This window comes from Miniopterus natalensis, chromosome 8 (genome assembly GCF_054644295.1).
Source record: "Miniopterus natalensis isolate mMinNat1 chromosome 8, mMinNat1.hap1, whole genome shotgun sequence".
In the NCBI taxonomy this organism is placed as follows: Eukaryota; Metazoa; Chordata; class Mammalia; order Chiroptera; family Miniopteridae; genus Miniopterus; species Miniopterus natalensis.
Window position 1 is genome coordinate 7,489,628 of NC_142088.1, and position 13,237 is coordinate 7,502,864.

Genomic DNA, 13,237 nt, shown 5'->3' on the forward strand with positions numbered 1-13,237 from the left:
GTTTCTCTTGCCTGACGGCCTTTGCACAGGGACATCAGCTTTTTGCATGCTTTTAGGCTCGAATTAAAACATCGGCTCTTCCTGGGTCTCCCACCTGCCCACCTTCCAACTGTAACACCATCAGCTCTACTGGTTATCAGGCCTTTAGACTTGAACTAGAACTACACCATCAGCTCTCCTGAGCCTCCAGCTGGACAATTCACCCTGCAGATCTTGGGACTTGTCAGCTTCCATAATCACATGAGCAAATTTCTTATAACAAATCTCTCTCTCTCTGTCGCTCTCTCTCTTTATATATATATATATAAATTTCTCTCTCGAACCCTGACTAATACAATTCCCATTCACATGTGCCTACCCTATGAAAATTTACATTCTCATGAAAAATGTGTTTCCCTGTTTATAAAATAAACATAAAATTTTTAAATTTAAAACAAAACCCCTCCAGGGTTGACTGACTTAAATGGACAATATATGTGTATGTGGTAGAACTTTTTATGTGACCCCGAAAGGTAGGGAATCTTCCTGAGTCCTGCTCCTGCACAGCCCTTGGTCTGATAGTCTAGCATTTAGTCCCTAAAGAGGCAAAGATTTATGGAAAGTAATTTGGCCCCAAATTTTACTGTCTTGCTACATTTGTTATTCTGTTGAGATGCCAAGCAAACCTGAATTGGAGGCAGATTAGACAATGTCAAAGGGCTCTGTTTTAGCAGGCATATCCTCCTGAGGTTCTGTATGTTATTTTCCTGGTGAAAGCAGAAGGATTGAACTAAAGAAAAGACTCAGATTTCCATATCTGTAACAAGTAAGGAACCCATCTGCTTACATCTCCTCTGTCTCCTGATCTCCACTGCCTGGTCCCTGAAATAAGGGGAGAATATTTGGGAGAAAGTCCTAGGAAAGGTCTCAGGAGTGGTGGGCTGTGTGATGTTGGGCTCCTCTGTTGGGAACAAGTATAAAGGGCAGAGGAAAATCCACAATGATAAATGAGTGTGTGTGTATCTGTGCGTATGAGTGTATATGTTATAATCAGTACCATTATATATATATTCATCCGGCATGGAATAGTTTTTAATACCCACTCTTATATAGGAAAAAAATGTTTTGTTTTGTTTTTTGTTTGAAGAGGTGAGGGAAGGGCAGGACAATAAAATAGTTCATATTTTATTGAGGTTTTTTTTCAGATTTCTAGCTTTTTTCTCCTTGCCTGAAGAAACCTGTGAGGACTACCCCAGTAAGACTTAATGTAGTGACTTGCTTCCTACTTAAAGTATAGAAGTATGACTGAATAAATCAGCATGCTAAGTACCCTTCCAGTAAATACCATGTCTGTACACACAGGTCTAGGATTGATGGAAATGTTTCTTTAATGCCTCCAGCACACTTTAGATACATGCTGAGTCATTTAACTGGAATTAGGTGCATACTGAAGATTGAGGAATGTCAAGGCTCCTCTCATTTAGTGGATCACCTATTTGACACAGAAGCCAAGTGCTGATTGAGGACACCTGGAGGGTCACACAGCTAAACCGGAGACCAGGTCCTGAGTACTTGCCCACGCCCATCTTCCGCAATGCATACCATCTCGAGAACAACTGTAGAAAGTTGAAAAATTCATGCACTTTTCTTTGAAATAGTTCTTACTAAGCTTGTTTTTTGGTGAATAAATACCAGCAACAACAAAGTCAATTAATTTAAACTATTGCTTTTATTATAATTACACGGGAGCACAAATAAATAAGCACAAAAGTATTTAAAATATTGCCAATGCACTAAAGAAAACAATTCGTTTTCAAACAACATCTGGTTACTTCAGTAGTATCAAAGTACATTTATAATTACAAGTTACCTAAAAAAATCAAGTACAAAAATTAAGAGAAATGAAAACATCAGTGTTTATATTATTACGTGTATAGAAATGGCTAACAACACGTGAGTAGAGAAATCTGTTATATCTAATGCTTATTTGCACAATTTTTCAGGCACATACCTGACATTTTTAATGAGTTATGAAAAATGCAATATGACATTCAGGTTTTTAGATACGGTAAACATGTTCTGTTGGAATGGATGTTAAATGGTTTCCTTTAAAAACCCTGTCTTTTAAAAATGTAGTGCCATTATCCACTAAAAAACATATCTTATATAATTTTCTCCATAGCTATTTGTTTCAATCTCTTGAAAAGAGCAAAAAAGTAAACATACAATTGCTAAATACGTAAACACATTTTTAGTGCAAGAGAACAAGACCTGTGACTCGACTGTGCTTTGATTTTTATAATCACAGTGCACGTTACACAAATCGCTACACTACAAATGTCAACTTAAGGAGTCCGAACAAAAGCGGTGCATACTAAACAGTTTCCTATATATTATATACAGTATGTATACTGTATGTGGCTGTATACACGTGTAACTGCAGATGCTTTTAGGGTGGACAAACCCAGTCGCATTTGGGAACCGAACACTTGAAAAAGGTTTTCATAGATGCTTGGGAGAGAAACCCAACAGTACCTCTATAATGATGATTCCCCTTAAATCTGAAATTATATAACATTTAAATGGAAACATACAGACATTATTTTTCTAGATTAAACACATTTTGCTCTGATAATGGACTCAAATATCAAAAGGTTTTAAATGACTCTAAACCCCAAGCAATAGTGTTCAAGTCCAACATAACAAAACTTGCTCTCCTCTTACTGGTTTACTGATAGATAGTGGGACAGATCCTATGTGCACATGTAGAGGCTTACACATAAACATACTTGATACCAAGACATTGACGCTAGTATGTTTTAGTAGTTTATTATGACTGTACATTTGATCTGAAAGCAAAGAGAACACCGTGTATAAACACATAACTGATGTCAAGCACATGTGATATTGTATATCTTCTTAAAAACAATCAGCTTTGTTTCGAAAATATTAATGATTGCATAATTAAGTTTTTTAAAGGCTGGGCCACATCCGTTTGAATGTTTAATGCCAGAGGCTTCAAATTTTTTTTTTAATAACTGGTACATAAGTTGCTCAACAGTAACTGTTAAATGAATAATGGATTAATAACAAATTATCCACACTCTACAGTCAGCCATCAGTTTTTCCATATAGGGAAGGTGTGGTGATTATCTTAAATACCCTAAGTACCATTTTTCTTTCACTTTCATTTAAGTTTGGGACATAATGAGTTATAAATTGCTATTCTATTCTACTTCTATTCCTTCTCAAAGGTGAATTTTCTCTCCTGTCAGATTACTGCTTAAATCATAGGACTCTGCTTATTTTCACAGGTAGCCATAATTAGCTTACAGGCTCTTTTTATTTTAGGCAAGTGACCCACCTTAACTTATAAGAGATACGGAAACTGCATTGTATGTGCGGTGTTTAGATGGCTTATTTAATTAGTTAAAAGGATATCCTAATAGGTTGTTCAGTATTTTTGACTTGCTCATTAAGAGTCAACCCAAAAGCTGTGTGAGGATGGGGCTGAAGCCAGAGTGTGGTAACAAAAATGTTTCTCTCCTCTCTGGATGCATTTGAAGAAAACTGTTTGGAACCTAGTGCCTCTGAAGTCCCAGGGTCATTATTTTGAAAAGTGAAGTTCTATCTAGTTGCATCCACACAGTTGCTGTGTATTTGAAGGTGTATGTCCTGTAAAACTACAAATTTTAACCTCCAGATATTTTATGTTTCACTTTCCCTGCAATTTTACATAGGTGGACATTGACCTCCATTGACACAAATCAATGACTTTTCACTCTACACTCACTTCAACAGCTTGAACATGTGAGAAAGGGTGGCAGAGGTTATGGAGAGGACTCCTGTTGTGCCTCAGAATGTGCTGGCTGCTGGGGTTGGGCAGAAATGCAGGATTTGTCTCTTCTCTGCTAAGTTTCTCACATATGGAAGCATCTTGCTGAAAGCCAATAAAATTCTCTTTCTCTAAAATTTGCTGCAAAAAGGCCATTTCCACCTGCTAACCATGCCATGAAAAGATTTGTTCTTGGGCACTGCTAAAAATATGAGCTTTGTCATTCAATGGTGTTCTGGCTGTAGGTGGACTTTTTCCATCTTCTGACCAGATTCATAGACTGAAGTGTCCTAATTGGCGGCCACTAGAGAGTAAGCTTTTTTCTTTATTCTATCCACCTTTTTCCTGCACATAAAGAAACATATACTAAGAGGAAATTCATCATAGGAAGGCTATTGCCATATAGGCTAAGCCAGGACAGACAGTTGGATGGGTACATAATAACAGTTCTTGAGTCAACATCCGTGAACCACTTTTCCAGATCTTTCCATTACTTCCCATGGAAAACAAGATTTGGAGAAATCAAATGGAAACGATTGCCTAAGATCAGATTTTCAAACAAGTTACCTTTCTAAAAAATTAACCTACTTTAAAAAGGAGTATGTGAAACTGGAAATAACATGCATTGGGCAGAACAAATGGGAATGGCTGAATCCAGCCCAAGCCGTTTCAGTATCTCTGTTTCTTTCTTGACAAGTGGCAGCATTACAAAATATCCTCTGCTTAATTCAGAGAGATATGGAAAAGATCAGCGTCTGGAAAAAACACTTGCATATGTTACCTAAATACACAGTTCAAGGGAATTATCCAGTCATGACCCTAAGGAGCCTGAATATATACATACACCAAGATCATCACCAAGATGATCTGATGTCTATGTCTGATTGAATGGCTGGAGTGTATGTGGTCCTAATAACTTAGATCAGTAGAACAACTTGGGTCATAAACACATTTTATTTTAATTCTGATTTTATCGTAACACATTTTTATCACTCAGATTTGTGTCCCATGGGTTACTGGCTTTCCTAACTGGTGAAACATGTCAACAGGGTTTATTTAAGCTCCTTAAGACCCTCTGTGATTTCCCGAACCTGTGATTCTGCATTTTTTCTTTTTTTTACCACCTCATGTACACAAGCAAAGCCTAAGACTTGAGGAAGCATTTTATGTATACAGTTCTCCCAATGAGTCCTCACTCACGCTCACACGCGCACACATGACACATACACATGCTCCCACTTACCTGTTTCCCTTTTTTTTTCAGAATTCTAATTGGACATCAAAATATACATTAATTATAAAATATTAAAAAATTATCTTATAAGATTTCAAAGGCTTGAAAGGAACTCTGACTGATAAAGCATTACTAGGTTTTTAGGAATATAGATTACAAAAATCCCCTAACTCCAGTTATATTTGGTTTTCTTGAGCAACACTGCACTATTGCTGTCAAAACCCTTACAAGGAAAACCACTATGACAATACCTTCAAACACATACCTTGTCTCTCAGAAATATAATACTCGATTGATTGTTAAAGAAGAACCACATACTGTCCATTTTAGGAAGCATAAATAGTCATTTAAATATACAAAATATATGCGATAGTTTCCTTTTTATCCTTTGTGGCAATATTTATATTCAACTAAGAAGCTATTCTTAAAAGATATATATATGCTTTGTTTAACTTAAGTTTCACCACCACATAAAATGGAATCCACCCCTTCCCCGATCCCCTGCACCTCCTGTTTCTTCCTTGAAACAAAACAAAATAAACAAGTGGCCATAATTCTTTGGTCATGGTGTCGTAATCAGTGGGAATGGGTGTGATGATCATGCACAGAAAATAGCGACCCAAAAAGTGGTAATGACTAGGTTGATAAGATGAACAAGAAATACCATTTCATTAACAGGCCCAACTCTTGAGGGAGATTGGCATACGGCGAACTAAAACCTGTAAACGCATCTGGTTATACGTTTACTTCTCATTTTCTGGGCGAGGGGGGACAAACAGACGCGCGAGAAGTGACTTAGAAATCGCGGTCACATTGACAGCAGCGCCACGGGCCCCACCTTCCTGAAAGAAGTCGCGCTATTTGGCTTTCGATTCCTTGTTCCTTCCCTTGTCACAGTGAACCCTGGTCTCCTCCAATCAGATCAATGATGCAAGGACGCGTGTCCCTAACGTCGTTTCCGAAGGAAATGTTTTCTGCCGGGATGTCCAAATGTACCCTAACCGCCTTCTCTGGAGTCTGACTGACCATCGCTTAGCATCGAGAGGGTCCCGAAGAGAAATTCTGCTGAAGCCAGAGCAGCGAGACCGTCGGTGTTGAGCAACGTGGCGTCCACACTGAGCGTCACTCTTGCACTCGGTCCCCGCCGGTGTTCTTGGTGTGCATGGTGTCCGGCGGGGACCCGACTAGCACCAGATCGCATGTTGTGTGACTGAGTGTGACTTAGAGCTGTGAGCTCTTGGACAGAAGACAAGTGCGGGCAGAAAAAAATATTTTAACTGCAAAAATTAATAAGAAAAGGCATCAAGGGATTACATATATAAAAGAGATAACAAACCAGTTAATACCGAAATTATATCATATAGTAAAACTCTTGATATTTCTGTCATTTATATACGTATAATGTGGATTATCTCAGGTGTCACCCATAAATTAGTAAAATATGTACATCTTAATCTCTCCTTGGATTCAAAATAATCCGTGATAAATAAGTGTGCCTTAGCTGCAAGGAAATAAACATTTCATCTGGAACTTGCCCGGAGTAGGCCCGCTTCCCATGGTGTCCCGGGAGGAGCTGGCGCTCCATCCCCCCGCGCCCCGAGTCCCCTGGCGCGCAGTCAGATGGCCGTGTCCCAGAACACCGTCTGCTGTTTCGAGTAGGGCGGCGGGCTGCACTTCTTGGCCCCTGCGTTCTTCTTCCAGCTGGGCAAGATGGGCATGCTATCCTGCTTGCAAAGGCCCTTTTCCGTTTTCTGTCGAGCCTTGATTTCCTTGCACAAGCAACGCTTTTTCTCAATCATCTCAAGCATGGTGTGGTCTCCATGAACCCACTGCATGCATGCCACCTGGTGAGAGAGAGAGAGTGAATACAGAAGGAACAATGGACTGAAAGCAGGGTTTGTTTATTTTTTTATTTTTATTTCTTTGCACTGTGCTAATCGTCGTTTTGAAAAATGGCAGCTGTTTGAAAGCCTTACAAAGCAAAATTAAAGTATGGAAGCTATAAATAAAATTTCTACTTAAATTAGTAAACACTGTGATATTATTAAACAGTAATTTAGGCACGAATATTTATCCAGTGTGTTGTAAAAGTCCACAAGAGGGAAATAAAACCATTTTTATCCTGTTAAGCAATTTGCCAAATATTTACCTATGACTTTTATCTTGACTCCATTGTCTTACAGGTCCCAGTATGTCTATGTTTTATAGATTTTAATGAGCGTTTCCATTCTTGAAATAAAACTTGGGCTTGTTTATAAATAGCATATAGAATTAAAGACAGCAGTGTAGTTGAGCCATAAACCCAGGCCGAGGGATTTCCACTCATTGTTTAAGCAAATCTACTCCGTACCTAGAAAAGGTGAAACGGCTCCCTTAGAGTCCGGCTCGGCTGTTACAGCTTTAGCAGGATGGTCAGGGCCAGTCCTCATGGGAAGCTTCCATACGCCACACCCCATCCTAAGGCCCTTGCACAGCACAGGTCATCTGTTCCTCACAGGTGGTGCTCTGAAGAAAGTACCGTTTACCAGCCCGCAGTGATGGGCACAAGGAGACAGAGATGGCAGCTTGGCCGAGCTCAGAGCCAAGGGGTGGCGGAGCTGGGGCTTGAACCCCAGAATTCCTCTCCGACGCCCGTGCCTTTGACAGCTGCACTCACTGACTCTCAGTGTGCACACCACCGAAAGGACTGGGAAGGGAAGTCAGCACAATGCCCTCGATGTCCAGATGGGGACATGTAGACTTCAAGGCAATGTCAGCTTCGCACAGTTCTTCACCTTGATGGAGAGGGCAGGACCTAGAGCTAAGACACAGGACTCAGCCCCTGGGCGTGTCGAATTCCCCTGTCGCTCCACCTCCTGGCTTCTCTTTCTGAACAACTGAACTGATAATGTCTCCCTTTCAGAAGTTGCTGAAAAGATCATTGGATAATGAAAGTGAAGTCATTGATTGATTGATTGATTTTTATTGATTTTTTGAGAGAGGGGAGAGGAGAGAGAGAGAAACATCGATTTGTTGCTCCACTTATTTATGCATCGCTGGTTGGTTCTTGTGTGCGCCCTGACCAGGGTTCGAATCCGCAACCTTGGAGTATTGGGAAGACACTCTAGAGAACTGAGCTACCCGGCCAGGGCTGAAGTCACTTTGGAGAAAAATAAGGCACTGCCCAGGAATTACTATACTACTGACAAATTCCTAGTAGTTTTCCACACCTGCTTCCTGCCGAGCATGTGCACGAGCTCTATGTGTTACACCGAACTCGCCCAGATGCTCTGAAAGTTAGGACTTGTCTACATGCTACAAGTCAGAAAACTGACTCTCAGAAAATTCAAGGCACTAGATCAAGGTCAGAGCTTATTAGCTGTGATCTATACATGTGAAACTCAGATATTTTTTACTCCAAAATGAATATTCTTTCTACGACTGCATGCTCCATCTCCCGAGTGTCATTTAGACATAACAGCTCTTGTTGCATATACAACTGTTTCCAGATGCTACTCAACAATGCAAATATATTTACAGTTTTATGAGGCAATAAAAAGTGATTATCAAATAAAATAAAGTCAAGGAATTTGGAGTCCCAAAAATAATACTCTTAGATCAAGTTCTTGTGGGTGCCTAAACTGATATAAAATTCCTTGAAAGGACAAGCTCTGTTTCATGCCTTGTGGTATCCCCCTGGCTCCTACCTTAGCACAGGACCTTGACCATGGGGTGTTCACTTTTTAAATGCAATTCTAGGTGTTGGTTGAATTAACATAACCAGTAGGTTTTTGTCCCAAGAGGAGACTGCCAAAGCAGCTGGGAAATTTTTCAAAAGAAGTATAATATTTTGCAAATTAATTTATCTGTGCAATAAAAATACAGTAACTCTAAAATGGTGGAAATATGAGCAAAATTTATTGTGACTATAAACTGTTATAAATGGAATTGAAAACACCCAATTCTCAGAGGGTAGGCCCCCAGTGTCATTCATCTCAGTAGCCCCAACATGCTGCATAGTCAGTAAGCTTGCAGTAAAAATTTTATGCACGAGTAGAAGCCACCATCATTAATAGTTTCTGTTGCCTCTTAGAAAACTCTGCAGATAAGATATTTACAGCATTACTTCAATATTTGCATTGTATTTACTGCTCCACACAAACATTAAATCATTTATTACTTAATTTCTTTCAATATTTTAAGTTGTGAATCCTTATACGTGACTGCAAAATAATTTCCCCGGATTAACTCTGACAACGTCACCAGTATATTTCACAGTTGCATTACATTTTATATCTGCATAACTGTATCACATTATCTATAATAAGCATGTGTTTTTAGTCCATGAGAAGTTTATGCTACATAATTATGTGAATTTGTTAAGAATAATCCATTCTTTAAAAATCTAGAAAATAAAAGTTTAAGAATGAAGTTATAAAGCATGGTTTTTCATGTTATTTACATTTTTACTTTATAATACTTACAACATTCATTTGATTGATTTCATAGTTAAACTATTAATAGAAGAACCTTTTTTTTTTTTCAGACTGACCCTGTAATATTGACCTAAATATCTTCTTTTGGCAGCCAGATGTCAATACAAATTCCATGAGGAACCATAGCCCAGTACATGGAAGAGAGCTAGATACTCTAAGAGAATTCAAATACAGGTTGTTAGAAAATAGCCAACTACATTTTTTTCAAAATTTAAAATATTTTTACAAATCTGTCAAGTGTGATATAGCATCTTCTCATGTTAAATCTGCTGTCAAACATGTTTTCTCATTTAAAAGACCCAAGACAGTTATTATTATGTTATAAGGAGATGAATGAATGGAGAATATAATTAGTTTGAGGGAAGACAGATCTGCTTCCCATATTTACTTTTATATAGCATCGTTGTTTAATTCCTATTTTCTGGAGGGTGCACTTACTTTTTAATTCCCCGACCTTGAACTACAGTGTTACTACTCTGGCCATTTTAATGACCAAATCCCCCTCCTCTAAAATGTGTCTAAGAATTATACTTCATTCTGATAGAAGAATGTTATTCTTGAATTCATCAGTTTAGACAAAATAAATAGTATGTTTAGCAATTATATGAAGTGTGTTAAGACTGCCACCAGTGAAAGATTTCATATTTTCTTTTTGTTTTATTATAAAATTCTTCACATCCAGTGTAAATTTAGCCGTAAAGTCCCATTCCACTTCCCCCTGGAGTTAAAAGAACTCTGGGAACAGATTTACAACTAATTTGAAACTAAGCCCAGTAAATAAACTCTTCTAGTTTAGCTATTTAATCAAGTGGCCTTGTTTCTTGTCTTTAATCCAAATGTGTTTATTATATACACCACGAAGGGATGAAATGAAACATACACAGGCAAGTAAGTGTACCCTGAGAGACAATTGTAAACAGTCATTCAATTAATATGAACACCCGTCTCTTGCACAAGATTTTCACATTAACATGACGCAGCAGAGCCAATATTCTTGACTAATAGGTCCATAGACATAAAACTGAGTGAAGCTCCTACAGGAGGAGGTAGTGAGTAAATCTACACCCCTTAAGAATCGGCCACACACACTGATTCTTTCCAAGTGCAGTATGGAAAGGGGGGGCACAGTGCCTTCAGAGTGGGGAGACCTGGAAGACACGACCTACCCCACACCAGGGATCAACAGGGACAAGTGGTGTTGAGACCTCGCACCATCATTATGATGTGATGAGAAAGCCACGTTACCCCTGTGGTCTTCCCCCTCCAAACCATGACTCCATCTAACTATAAGAAAAACACCAAACAAACGCAACTGGAAGGATATTTTACAAAATATCAGTCCAGGAATCCTCAAAACTTTCAGGGTCCTACAAAATATGCTGTCTGAGAAGCTGACATAGTCCAGAGAAAGAAAGGAGACATGCTGACTAAAATTAATTAATGTGGTATCCTGAAAAGGGTAGATAAAATTAAGGAAATCCAAATAAAGTACTCTGAGCTTTAAAACTAATGCATCAATACTGAGGCATTGGTTGTGACAAGATCATCATGGTAATGCAACTATTAACCATAGTGGAAACGGTGGGAGGCACACAGGAATCCTCTGTACATTCTTTGAAATCTTTTTGTAAATTTAAAACTGTTTTAAAATTATATATATATAATTTTAAATTATATATATATAATATATATATATTATACACACACACACACACACACACACACACATATATATTAATCACATGATGGGACTCAATTCTTTCCAAAGGAAGGAACATGGTGTAATGGAGTTAAGTGACTTTGGTATCTCAATTGTTTTGTGGCACTCAAGTCATGTATCTCTCTGAACTTGTGTGTACTTTATATATACATTGTGTACATCTATTTCATATCTACATAGTATGTATATTTATATATACTTCACATCTATTTTTATGTATATTGTACATACTTTATGTGTACATTATGTATGTTGAAAAACCATACTTCACATGGTTGTAGGAGGCAGTGCAGTAAAACCTGCAAAGGGACTGGGAAACTGTACAGTCCCACACATTGTCAATGGCCTTGTCTCCTGGTCCTATTTTGTGACACGTGAAAATCATATGAAATTCAAATGTCAGGGTATATAAAGTGTTACCTAGCCACAGACACGCCCATTTGTTGATGTCTACGGCTATTTGATGCTGTGGAGTTTAGTAGCTGGGGCAGAGATCACATGCCCTACAAAGCCTAAAATATTTACTGTCTTCCCCTACACTGAATAAGTTTGCTAACTTACCAAGTAAATATAATTGACCCTTAAGATATGTACCTATTAGAACTGCCGGTGAAGACCAAAAAAGATGATGTCAATATTGGTACTATAAAACGGGCTCTAAAACTAAACTAAGAGCACTAATTCATATGTGTTCACATATTTTTCATATCAAATTTGGCTCATGAGATAAATTATAAAAGATGAGACTTAGGTTTTTAAATCAGCTCCGACAATTAGTTTAAGCAAATTGTTTGGCATGTTTACTATACATATTATGAGTTAAACATTATAAGGAAAAAGAGGTATTGGAATGAAAGAAATAAAGTGGAAAACCTGGTTTAAGTGCTCTAGATTAGAGGTTTAACGTTAGGTCAACCCCTTCTTTTAATAAGCCTGCAGTGGTTATGTGCTTGATGGAAAAGTTGTTTCAAGAACTTTTCAGAAAATAAGTTTTGTGAATTGTTTGTCTTTTCTTTCCCAACTATATTTCGAAAAGGAGTGAGCTTTACATAATATAGGCAGCGAGACAGGCCCTCAACAACCCTTTTGAAACTGACGTAACCGAGAAGGAAGGATTATATTTAGCTGAACTGGTCAGCAGATTCACAAATAAAATCTCTTTATTACTTAATTGTCAAATAACAAGTGATCAAACCCATGATAGTTGATCATTACACAGAAAAAAGTCTTTTGGTTTGAGTAAGGCTCGGACTACATATCGGTTATATAATAACTGACATTTTTAAAGCACATAGAGGCGACCCAATATCTTAGCATTTTGTATGGCCAATGTTTAAAAGGTCCAGTCAAATAATCCATGTGACTTTATAATTATTAGAAACACCATTTCTTGAACTTTTGAAAGTATAAATTCAAGGCCAGGAAGATGAGGGGCCACGTAAAGATTCCCCGCCTTTTTTATGAAGGTCAGAGTGAAGCTATTCGAACAGATACCTAAGCTGCACGTTTGATCCTGGCTTTCAGGCTCACGTTTGTGAAATTGCACAAGTTATTTATCTTTTCTTCATGCCTGAGATACTATAAAATGTAAAGGTTATGTATGAAATGCCCCTAACTTCTAGACGTCGGTGATAGTGTTTGAAATAGCACCTTTGGTACATGTTTTCACTTTGAGCATAGTTTTTTGCATAGTTTCATCTTTAAGTCTGATCTGTTGATTGAATGCTTTTAACATGTTCTCTTGTAACCCTCGCTCATTTATCAGCAATGTTGACTCAGAACCTATGTTTCATGAAAGAACTATTAGACAAGTCTACACCTGAGGCATGTACTGGAATTGCAGTGTTTATTTCATGCCTAAATTTAGCTTTGAGAGATACAAATATTGATGACATGAGAACCAGCGTCTCCATTGCAGACCTGCCTTTGAATGCAACACCATGAATACGCATTAACTCCCTCCCTTCTTTCTCTACATGTTAAGTCCCTCCCCC

General features: G+C 38.1%; 1 protein-coding gene across 1 annotated transcript in view; it reads right to left on the reverse strand.

Annotated features, from left to right (window-relative positions):
• Positions 1-6,664: 6,664 nt before the first annotated feature.
• Positions 6,665-13,237, reverse strand: part of NYAP2 (neuronal tyrosine-phosphorylated phosphoinositide-3-kinase adaptor 2) — a 176,734-nt gene continuing 170,161 nt past the window's right edge. Inside the window, exon 6 of the mRNA XM_087819366.1 lies at positions 6,665-6,892. Within this exon, the coding sequence (XP_087675492.1) occupies positions 6,665-6,892 (228 nt within the window). The remainder of the gene's footprint in view (positions 6,893-13,237) is intronic.